The following is a 10,584-nucleotide window of genomic DNA, read 5'->3' as shown; positions in this document are numbered from 1 at the left end:
GCGCGCACACACACACACAAAAAGGGATGACTCCCTCTGTCTTTGATTTACTGTCTTCACCATATGAGAATGCTTTGATTGATCTCAATGCAGTTTATATAAATATCCTGGATATGGTTTTGATATGGGACTTAGCTGCACAGCACATTTGGGGGTTCTTTAGAAAGAAAGGGTGAACTAAGCAGTTAGTCTGAGCCAGCCTGAAATGCAGATTCCACGCTGTAAGTTTCTGTTGGGAACCACCATTTGGTGCACAGTAAAATAATTCAGAAAAACGACTGCCATCCGTTATTTATTTGTTTTTTATTTCATCAAATGTTTCAGTTCCACTGACACATCCTACAAAATATGACAATATGACCTCGTCTTCTCACACAAGCACGGCTTGTAAGCACAAAACCTACTGGACCCACTGACTAAGGCAAATTCACAATCTATGTCCAGCTTTGACGCTCAAATTTTAAAAAAAGAGAGAAAAAAAGATGATGATAAAAACAAGTAGTAGCACTATTCTGCTGGACCGGGCTGCATTGTCTGTCTTTTGCTGCCCCCTAGTGGCAGCCTCTACAGCTGTTTCTTTTGCAGGATTACTCTGATACTGTAAATAATGGAGAGCAGTTCCAAGACGTGATTGACAGTAGTCTTAAAGAAGCTCACGTATACAGTTTGATACTGGGCAAGGAGGCGCACGTTTGAGCTCACAGACTTTGACATTTAACAGATTTGTTGAGCTATTTCAGATGGTTAGCATCCAGTTGTACAGGACAAAATGAAGACACACTGCAGTAACCGCTACGTCAATAACCTCCATATGCCTTCATTCGAATTAAGTATATGTCCATCTTTAAAAGTGGATTTTGATAATGATGCACTGGGTTTTCTTTTGAGTCCTACTCCACTGTCCAGAGCACAGATGTACGTATATACATGTATGTATTTTACAACAAATGTGCCCAGATTTGAAGCCTTGCTTGCATACGATCTTAGCAACTTTACACTGTGGATGTGACATATGGCTTTAAGGTTCAGTGATAGACAGTGATAGAGGCATGTCCTGGGCGTCTTCATAAAAAGCTGTTAAAAAAATACTTCTATTTTGTGCTTCCAAACTTTACTAAGATTAACCTTCATATTGAAAGACACGAGCGGGGTATAAACTCACAGAACACACCAGCGAACTGTCAGCTGAGGTCCCGCCGACTCCTCTGTGAGGAGCATTGAGGACATGAGCTACGCCCGCCTCGGGTTTAGGCCCTTCTCAAGGCAGCGGCACAAAACTGACCTCCGGCGCATCCTCAAGAACAAAACCAGCCCGGCTCAATGACGGCGAGGGAGAAGCCAGGCGGAAAGCCGGGTTAGTGGAGTGCAGCGAGTCCCTCTTGTTGATTCTGCTGAAGTGGGGGCAAGGGGTCACCACAGACTGAAGGGTGGGCTGTGGCGCACAGCTGACCGAGGCTGAAGGTTGTGCAGAAAGCGCCACCGAGCTGGAACCCTCCGGGCCCATCGGGGTGGTCTTTGGGGTGCCGGGGGGGCACAGTTCGTGAAAATCGAGGGAGCGAACCACTCTCCCCAGCATGCCCTTGGTGCTCTGAGTGCACTGTGGAAGTGTGAGAGAAGAAGACACGTTCAGACGCGTCTGGTGGCTGTGACAGGAGAAATAAGACAAGCAGGAGAAATCTGTTGGGTTCGCTTCGACGCTCATGCACAGTGAAAGCAAAGGCGGTCCTGATGATGACGGCAGTCGGGTTCATATGAGACATGGAAAAAGTGAGTTAAGAGGCAGACAGATACACGCAGAGAAGCCAAATATGCACAGAAAAGCCACTTTGTCCCCGCTTTTCTTCCCATCGTGGAAGGAGACGCAATCTGCAGGCTCGCGTCGGCTCTCATGCGCACAAATTCATCGGCCCGAGAAAAGACATCGCGTAAATACAGACGGGGGTCGTGACCTTCAGCCAGCGCCGAGTCAGTCATCGATTTTCAGTGACAGAAGAATGAGTGACAGTGAAGCATGCACATTCAGGAGTAGGTCAGTGAAGCCCTCGCACCAAACACAGCAGACAGAGACTGAAGCAAACGTGTCTGTGCACTGCTGAGGGAGACGCTGCGTTATGAAGGTGACAATGGGAAGTGGAGAGATGTGATTGGCCCAACGTTCTACCTTATTCTTACCATCGACCGGCCTTACAGGTAGCAGTGGCCTTCAGGCTGTGCAGGACAAAGCAAAATCCTGACAGTTCTCCTCCTGGCAGGGGGGAACGGATACAGTGTGACACCGACTGTAAGGTGTTTTCATCGCAACAACGGAAAACAAACGCTCCCGTCCGGGCAACGGCTCACACAATCTTAAGAGTAACGGCAGAAAATGTAAAAATCCGGGCACAAAGAACAGGCAGTCTGAACTGAAACACAAAAAAAGTAGCAAAATATAGAACAAATTTTATTTGAAATATAAAAAGCTGTTTTAACAAATCAGATGTGTAAACAACAAAAGGGCATTTAAGAGTGCGTTTTGTCACAACAGCGTGATAAAGTGCTGGTAAAACAAAAATATGACCGTCACCATTCGCATCAGCTGTTTATGCAGGAAAATCCAACTGTCTGCTACAGGAAGCACAGAGGAAATTCTGATAACTTGCAAGCAGTTGTCATGGGTTGAAAATGTGTTTACTGTCCCACAGCAGGTAATAGCCAGATTAATATCTGCAGCCGTATGATGACCAGCTCAACAGCTGCTTAGCTGACGTCTGGCTGCAGCAGCCGTCCACCTGCTCGTCTTCTGAGGTGCTCAGAGATGCTGATACTGATTTGGGTGGTTCCCGTCACATTATAGCTTAAAAAAAGCCGCTTCCCTCACACTCCAGTTCTAAGTAACGTGCATATTTACTTTTACATCGCATCAGGTCCGATTTATAGCTTGGTAAAGTTGTTCCAGTCAAGTCTGCGACTGTCTGAGCAACATCCTTTTTCTGATATTATCGACAAAACCACAAAAAAAAAAGTACCTCAAGTCTGAATCAATGTGCTGCAGTTTGGCAAATCAACTCCAAGGACAGAAGCTAGAGGATGAATTAGTATAAAATAGACGGGAGGAGTCTAATGAGAACACGGGGACATGGGAGGGACCAGGAGCTGGTTCATCCTACCATGTGAGCATCGTTCTTGGCCACAAACGTGGGCAGCTCCATCTCCGAGGTAGAGGCAGTGGGGATCATCTCTTCCAGGGGCAGCCAGCCTCTCCTGTCTATCAAACTGGAGAACAGGGCAGAAAATCCCCATTTTACACACAGCCAAAGGATGAAGACATGACTGAGGCAGGAAAATGTGTATAGATGCTGAAAAATGAGACACACAGAGGTGTCAGTGCCAATCTTACTGACCTCGGGGGCATGGGGCCACATAATGTAGCACAGCAGTTGGTTATAATACTGTTGTAGCTGTATGGGTTTCCGTACTCCTCTCCGGCTCTTTTACTTGACCAGGAGCCCTTAATCTGCAAAATTAAAGGACATCGCGAGCGGTGAGTGAGCAGACATCTTGAGCCACAATGACTGTATCAGATGTTCTGCCAAAAACCACACACAGGTACTTACATCTTCATTTGTTGTGAGGTTAGAGGCTATTAAGTATGTATGGAAGCCTGAGAGTCCCAGAATGGACCAGATGGAGAAGAAGCAAATCACCAGTTCGACCACAGTGCACAAGCAGAGTCAAGGTTGGTAACACTTAATGCACAAAATGTCAAAGCCTACTTCTACCATTTCTTTAGCTTCTCATGATATCTACATTTATACACAGTCAGTGGAGAAGGTTATCTTACAATAATGTTAAAAATACAAAAGGGAATTTAAGAATTCCATTTTGAAGATGAGTGAACCTGTAATACTTAGGAATGTGCATCCACTGGAATGTAAACCAACTCATCAAGAAGTTGAGGGATGCAGGTGGTGGCATGCACGTTGTGTAATCATGTAGCAAGGCGTGGTGAACATAAACAGGTAAATTACCCCACACCCTCAAATCCAGCTGCAGTCACGCCAACAATGGCATTGTCTCAGTGAGAAAGGAGGCAGCAAACCGCCTGCTGGAACGCCATCTGCCTAAAAGTGGCGCCTCATTGCACGTTAACGCTGATCCTATTAAGGCCGGGCTTAGTCCGAGGAGTCGCTCCAAAGGCCTTGTCAACAGTCTGACTCGTTCCATTTGCTGGCATAAAACAACAGCAAATTCTAAAGAAAAGTTAATCCGTGGCCCAAAAAGGGTGATGGTGCAGCTGGCATTTCAGAAGGATATCTGGCCGGGCTCTCTTGAATGGCTTGAATAAGGCTTTTACCTGCTTGTGAACCTGATGAAAGAAACAGAAAGTCAATTAAATTATGTGCAAAATAAGCAGTAAAATCAGAGAACAAAGCAAAACAATGACGCAATTCCAAATGACTGCTATTATTTGTTTTTAATAACAGGACAACTACCGAGTACCTTTGTGCATGCATGCATGTTTGTGTGTGTGTGTGTGTGTGTGTGTGTGTGCAGAATGAGGATACTTACGCAAAGTAATGTGCGTGATGACACAGCCAAATATGAAAGATGTCAGGAAAGACAGCGAGACGATGAAGCTGTAGAAGAAGCGGTAATTGCGCTTGCCAACACAGTTGCCCACCCATGGACAGTGGTGGTCAAACCGCTCTGGGGGTAAAACCAGCCACAAAGATTAGAGTCAGCTTTACAATGTGTTAAAAGTATTGGGAATATTCAAGAGTAATGTATTCTGTCAGGACTGGATAAAGGTTTTTCAGACCACACAAATATACTAAAAAGAAGATGTGTAGATTTCACTATTTTCTCAGTTAAATCTTGTACATGTACATGTCAAATTCCTTCAAAGATCTTAACCATTTTCTTATGGAAAGCAGGAGAAAGATGCCAGTAAGCCATGTAGGGTGATTATGTTGGGACACGCAGTGAGGATAAATTAAAAATAAATAAATTCTCGATCTATTCTGTTGCTGGTGTTTCTAAAACAGTGTGTGCACAGTGCCTCTCCTCCATTTTATATATATATATATATATATAACAATTCCCACCGGATTCTTACCCACACAGTTGTCACACAAGCTGCAATGGGAGGTCCGAGGAGGTCGGAAGGTTTTACAAGTGAAGCAGTATTTGAGCTTCACCACCTGCTGGTTGATGAGGACCTCCTTGGTTCTCGGAGGTGGGCGATATGAAGATGATCCTGAGGTATCTTGAAATAGAGAAGTTCAAGGGAGGAGCTGAGACTAAAATATGTGACCAAGACACACACTCAAAAGGTCTGTGAAAGCAATAACACAGAAAGCCAGACTGCTCTTTAACTTAAACAGTAAGCTACTTAGGTCTACAGTTACATTTCTAGCAGCCTCCATATGGCAAAGCTTTTTAGCCCATCTGGCCTGCGGCGAACCGCCACGGCCTCCATGTCGGCCCTTACCTATTTGTTTCTCTATGTCCGCTGCTTCGTCTGGCGTGGCCCTAGGTAAGATACCTGGATCTGTAAAGCTGGTTCTCAGCAGAGAGATGATCACAAACACAAAAAGCACGCCACCGATCACAGGTATGAAGACGGTGAGGTGCTCCACAAGGAATGGGCAACTGTGGAGAGGAAAAAGAATTTGTTGCCACGGTGATAAGTTGAGTCCCACGTGTATATTCTACAAAGTGGGATGTTGCGCTTAATGGACAGACAAGATACTTACTCGAATGCAAAGAAAAGGCCACATGTGACAACAATAAGGACCAGAGTCATTGGAAGGACACCATTCTGCCTGGCCAGGATGAGTCGTCCATCACAGAAAAACCTGTTTTTCCCTGGAAACACTTCCCATTTCCTCCGCGGCCGCTGCGACCTCTTCCCGATGTGGTTCTCCGCGGACGAGGGCGACACGGACAGCGCCCGCGGGTCTATCTGCTGGTACTCGCAGTTCTTCATGGCGTAAACGGTATCAGCACAGTTCAGTGGGAGAGAAAGGCACGAAGTAATCGCTCTTCTCGCCGAGTTATCTAGAGTCAAAACTCTCAAGTATCAGTCATTGTACGCGGACATCTCGCTCGTTCCGATAGCGCTCAGCAGGACATCCTGAAAGCTAACGTTAGCTAGCTAGTGGGACAGCGAAGACATTTCGCTCCGCCGCAGATTTTAACGAGCTGAACCACTTCCCCGGTTGATTCGACGCAAATGAACATGTTTGGGGTTCAAGCTAAATCCAATCGCAAATGCTGGCGAACATTTCGTAGTATTAAAAACATCACAAACGGGCTCGAAGTGACGCTCGTTGGAACGGGTCACGGCTACTTTTCGCCGTCGCTAATCTACGTCACGAGGAGGATGTGGACGTAGTCGCGAGAACACCCACTGACGTCACATTTCAGTGTCTCTCGCGACCAACCTGCAGAGATCCGGAAGCTGGAGGAGCAGATGGTTGCAGAGCTAGAGATGGTTTGATTCACGGTTTAGTAAAGCCCAGGTTAGTTTTCCCAGCTCGTTTATGGAGAAGGATAAATATGATGCTGCAGCAGACAACATGAATAATCTTGTTGGGGAACTTTGGCCCTGAGCTGGCAGAACAGATGATGCCAATAAGATTTTTTTTTCGTAGAAGAAGAAATCCATAATCAACGCTAATGAAACCACTACAATAACTATGAAACGTAGAAATAAAAAGTCGACTAACAATATCAATATTGCAACAATCGTGACATAATCAAAGGTTATTATAGACATTGCGAAACCATTATCTGTAACTTATCATTTCAATCTGTTTTCATTTCTGCATGAAATGACAGTAAAAGTCAGTTAGAAATTACTCCATACTGCCACAGGTTTCTAAAAACTAATAATAGACTGGATTTTCTTTACAGTTAAATATCATCTACTCAATCACTGCCATTATGGATTCAGAGAAAAAAGATCAACACCACGGCAGAGTCCACCCCTGGAGGAGCCGCCAGTTCATTACAGAGCCCGACAAGCATTTGGGGGTTCGGTACCTTGCTCAAGGGTACCTTGGCATTGCTCTAAAGTTGTTCTGGAACCTACCACCTACCTCAGCCCCAGTTCCCAACAGACTGAGCTACCACCACCCCACAATATTAGACTCAATTGTACCCAATCCCACAGATGAAGTAATTACAAATTATAATTACAATAAATGGAATAATGAGCAAGTTGAGTAACATTTTTGCCTGTTTAATTCTGTATTGACAGATTCTACACTGGAAAAAAGAACAAAGACAGAGTTGTCTTTACATCAGGTGACCATGTTTTTTTATATCCTTGAGTCTTTTTTAAAAACTCAAATATGTATTCCTTCACTAATGTCATGACCTCTATTGCTTTTAAAATAGACATTTCTAAATTTCAAGGTAAAGTCAAAAGGACAAAATACAAAGGCAAATCATGTACGCTGTACTTTATAAAACAAATAAATAAAATAAATCAATCATTTCATTACAGGAGAACACCAAAAAAGCACTGGCTTTACAAGGACTACAAATAAATGAGAACTATAAAACAGCTACAATTTCTATGAGTTCCTAAACATTCAGAATTCCCCGTGTGTCATTCAAAAATCATTAAAAGCATGCAGTGCAATATCAACATTATGGAGGACTTCAGAAAGCTGCTGGAAACACATTTAACAGGGAAAAGAGGTTATTGCTCAAACAGAGTTCTAAACATGAATGATCAATTTATTATGTAATAAAGCGTGGAATAAGGAAACGAAGCATTCAAGTAGTTTCCTAACAATTACCACAACAAAAGTGAGATTTTGACGTCCTGTTAGAAAACGCCATTCTGTAGATTTGAGTGGGAATAAAAATGTGGTAAAGGCGCAGTTATTTCTTTATGTCCATGGAAAAAAGTTACAGTGAAGAGCAAGTCCCAACACCCAGTAAGAGAGGAAATATCCCAAGATGCTTTGTGTTATTGGACAACAGGTTGTGAAATGTGGAAGAAGGGCAATGATGGGGTTTGGGGCTGCGTGCTTGCATCCCCCTCTGGCCGCTGTCAGCAGCTGAATGTTGGGATTTGATGTTTTCCTGCGATGAAGAAGAGGTTCATTGAGGAGGAGCAGGTGAGCACTTATCCAGAAGGGCACGGGAGACGAAGACGCCAGGAATCTGGTCAGAACCTTGAAATATCAATGAAAAACAAAGGCAATGAGAATGTGTAAGGGACAGCTGTGATGTTCTAGACATGGATTTATATGATTTACATACCTGAACATGCATGCATAATGTCCCAAAAGCCAGAAGAACTGTTGAATGCACCACATATACAAACACTTTTGGATTGAACAGTCCAGGTATGGGTTTGTCAAGCCCCCTATTTGTGCCTGTCTCCCAAAGTCCAAGTCTCAGGCACAGTTCCGGATTTGCTTGAAGATAAGCATAAGCTGCCATTATACCGAGAGTAGCCATAGGTAGAGCTAGAAGGAAGTTTGGTATCTGTTTTAATTCAAAGTAGCGGAAGAATCCCACATCCCAATATACATCCTGGATATGAGAATAAAGAATGGGGAGGGGTCTCATACACCAAAGGGGTGGTGGGCCATTTTCATCTGGGACTCGGTAGCCCTTCCGTTCACCCAGTGACAAGAGTGCAAGGGGGACCCTTTCCAAGGACAGGGATGGCGTGCAAAAAGTCCTATATCCATAGTACTGAAAAGCACAAAATGGAAGGGCGATAACCATAGTCCCCAAGATGGAGGTTAATAACAGACGACTTATTACCCAAACATATTGGAGGACTTTCCTGTGGCCTTTCGTTGTCACTCGATATACACGAATCTGGGAAATTGCACGCAATGATGGAAGGTAGAGCAGAAACCCGATGTTTACCAGTCCATTGGATCGTGCTGCAGTGGCTATGCTGAGGGCCAGACAGGCTCGGAAGGTGAATCCTTTCTCCAGCAGGTACAGGCCACCAAATGTGAGAGCAGCAAACAGGCTCTCAGAATATCCAGCAGTCATGAAAACATTAGCAGGTGTAATGCAGTACAGCAGAGTGGACAGCATAGCGAGACGTCTGTCCTGGAGGACGGTTCTACTAAGGGCGTGCAAAGCAACCACACTCAACAGAAAAAGTGCACTGTTCCCCAAAGCCACAGCCACCAGCAGCCGCCCACGCATGCCCAGCCAGCTGCTTACTGGCCAGAGCAGCGTATCTGCCAAGCCCCTGAGCAAAATGGGGAAAAGTGGGAAGAATGCAAAGTTGTGCTCATAAAGGTATCCCCTCTCAGCAATGAAGAGGAAATGCTCAGCATCCCAGCGAGAGAGGCCACTGAGCAGCCAGTCCACCGTGGAGTCCAAGTACAGGGGCTCCTCTGTCCTTGGTGGCATGAATGCTTCAGCATTATGGTCAGGGATGACAGCATTAAAGGCAGCCTGCGGAGGAAATGATTTTATAAGGTAAATCTGCAGTTACAAATAGGAATGTGCCGTCAACAGAAACAAATAAGCACATTGTCACCAGGAGGTGAGTCAAAAATCAGGTAAACCGAGGACTTACAGCCAGCATTACTATAGCTACGAATTTCGCTTCTTGAGAAATTTACCACGAACCAAACTTTACCTGCAGAAACAGTGATAAGCCCCTGGTGACAGCGGCAAAGTGTACAACTGTTCTGACATCCATTGTTATTGCTGAAATGAGCAAAAATGGACAAAGCAGGTTGTGACAGGTCTCGGCATTGTCGCTGTAACAAATCGGTTTTTCCTTTTCAACAGTCCGATTACAGAAAAGTTCAATTCTGTGATTGTCGCAATTCCATTCATTTTACGGTGAAGGTGGACGCCCGTTTCTATTTTATAGCTGCCATTGTTAAACACAAGTTTTATGTCCGTCCATATACCGATCTCTTCTCGTTCTCCCGCAGTGCCTCAGCTCTTTTCTTCGTTGTTTGCCAGAAGGCGGCTTACGACCCATAGCGCCACCTATTGTATCGGTAGGCACCGGCAACGTTAGACTATAAATATATATCAATTAATCAATGTATATGTATGCTTATATATGTTTATTTTAGCTTATACATAACCGCATAACCGCTTTCTATGTATTTTAATCATCTTACCGATGACTTTATTGAATTCTTAAGATTCTCTAAGTCTAAACAGATATTTAACTTCCGGCGTCACTGCAGATCCAATTTCAAAATAAAAGCTCAGGGCCAACTTGATGCGGCACTATAGGATTCTCCGAGATATTCGGAGAAAACATGTCAGGAGTTTTTTTTTTTTTTTACAATTATATCAAGAATTATTCTCTGAAATGTCTGATCTGTGCATTAATTCACGTTTTGATTAGGTTCATTTATTTATTTTTCCACACTTCATACTCTGAATTATGACAAAAATCCTAAAATATAGTCTGGTCTCATCAGACAGCCGAAGTCTATAATTTGAGGAACAACCGCAAACATTTCCATATCTTGTAGCGTCCACCAGAGACAATGTGTATCATGGGACTGTGGGTAACATGATGCTATACTCATTAAAATTCAATCCGAAACCATCTTTTAACAAGTATATAGCACCTCTCCTCAC

At 44.1% G+C, this 10,584-nt stretch overlaps 2 protein-coding genes and 1 long non-coding RNA gene across 6 annotated transcripts; 1 reads left to right on the top strand and 2 right to left on the bottom strand.

Annotated features, from left to right (window-relative positions):
- Positions 1-284: 284 nt before the first annotated feature.
- Positions 285-6,363, bottom strand: zdhhc18a (zDHHC palmitoyltransferase 18a). 4 transcript variants are annotated; one of them, XM_011605536.2, is made up of 10 exons: positions 5,736-6,361; positions 5,471-5,631; positions 5,096-5,245; positions 4,549-4,686; positions 4,294-4,345; positions 3,594-3,696; positions 3,381-3,493; positions 3,147-3,252; positions 2,173-2,245; positions 1,460-1,597 (listed from the first exon to the last, which is right to left on the bottom strand). In XM_011605536.2, the coding sequence occupies exons 1-9, from the start codon at positions 5,966-5,968 to the stop codon at positions 2,204-2,206; spliced, it is 1,098 nt and encodes a 365-aa protein (XP_011603838.1). In that variant the 5' UTR covers positions 5,969-6,361; the 3' UTR covers positions 1,460-1,597; positions 2,173-2,203. The 4 variants fall into 4 exon arrangements, with proteins under 4 accessions (XP_011603837.1, XP_011603838.1, XP_011603840.1 ...); XM_011605538.2 differs by having other exon boundaries at positions 1,461-1,597; positions 2,162-2,245; XM_011605535.2 differs by lacking the exon at positions 2,173-2,245 and having other exon boundaries at positions 285-1,597; positions 5,736-6,363.
- Positions 6,362-7,617, top strand: LOC105416674 (uncharacterized). The gene is made up of 4 exons (XR_964669.2): positions 6,362-6,503; positions 6,898-7,161; positions 7,244-7,290; positions 7,493-7,617. It is a non-coding gene; the product is annotated as an uncharacterized lncRNA (long non-coding RNA).
- Positions 7,210-9,957, bottom strand: pigv (phosphatidylinositol glycan anchor biosynthesis, class V). Its single transcript, XM_011605539.2, has 3 exons — positions 9,614-9,957; positions 8,260-9,426; positions 7,210-8,171 (listed from the first exon to the last, which is right to left on the bottom strand). The coding sequence occupies exons 1-3, from the start codon at positions 9,674-9,676 to the stop codon at positions 7,884-7,886; spliced, it is 1,518 nt and encodes a 505-aa protein (XP_011603841.2). The 5' UTR covers positions 9,677-9,957; the 3' UTR covers positions 7,210-7,883.
- Positions 9,958-10,584: the final 627 nt, after the last annotated feature.

Source organism: Takifugu rubripes, chromosome 7 (assembly GCF_901000725.2).
Source record: "Takifugu rubripes chromosome 7, fTakRub1.2, whole genome shotgun sequence".
NCBI classification, from domain to species: Eukaryota; Metazoa; Chordata; class Actinopteri; order Tetraodontiformes; family Tetraodontidae; genus Takifugu; species Takifugu rubripes.
The sequence above is the reverse complement of the archived record's forward strand: the minus strand, read 5'-3'. Positions and strand labels throughout refer to the sequence as shown.

Bases quoted from the DNA above. Each gene is read 5' to 3' on its own strand.
- pigv (XM_011605539.2), bottom strand. From the start codon at position 9,676: ATGGATGTCAGAACAGTTGTACACTTTGCCGCTGTCACCAGGGGCTTA. The intron at 9,427-9,613 runs GTAAAGTTTGGT...TTTCCTCCGCAG, and splicing joins GCTTATCACTGTTTCTGCAG to GCTGCCTTTAATGCTGTCAT. The intron at 8,172-8,259 runs GTATGTAAATCA...TGATATTTCAAG, and splicing joins CATTATGCATGCATGTTCAG to GTTCTGACCAGATTCCTGGC.
- zdhhc18a (XM_011605535.2), bottom strand. From the start codon at position 5,968: ATGAAGAACTGCGAGTACCAGCAGATAGACCCGCGGGCGCTGTCCGTG. The intron at 3,494-3,593 runs GTAAGTACCTGT...TTAATTTTGCAG, and splicing joins ACCTCACAACAAATGAAGAT to ATTAAGGGCTCCTGGTCAAG. The intron at 3,253-3,380 runs GTCAGTAAGATT...CCTGTTCTCCAG, and splicing joins TGTGGCCCCATGCCCCCGAG to TTTGATAGACAGGAGAGGCT.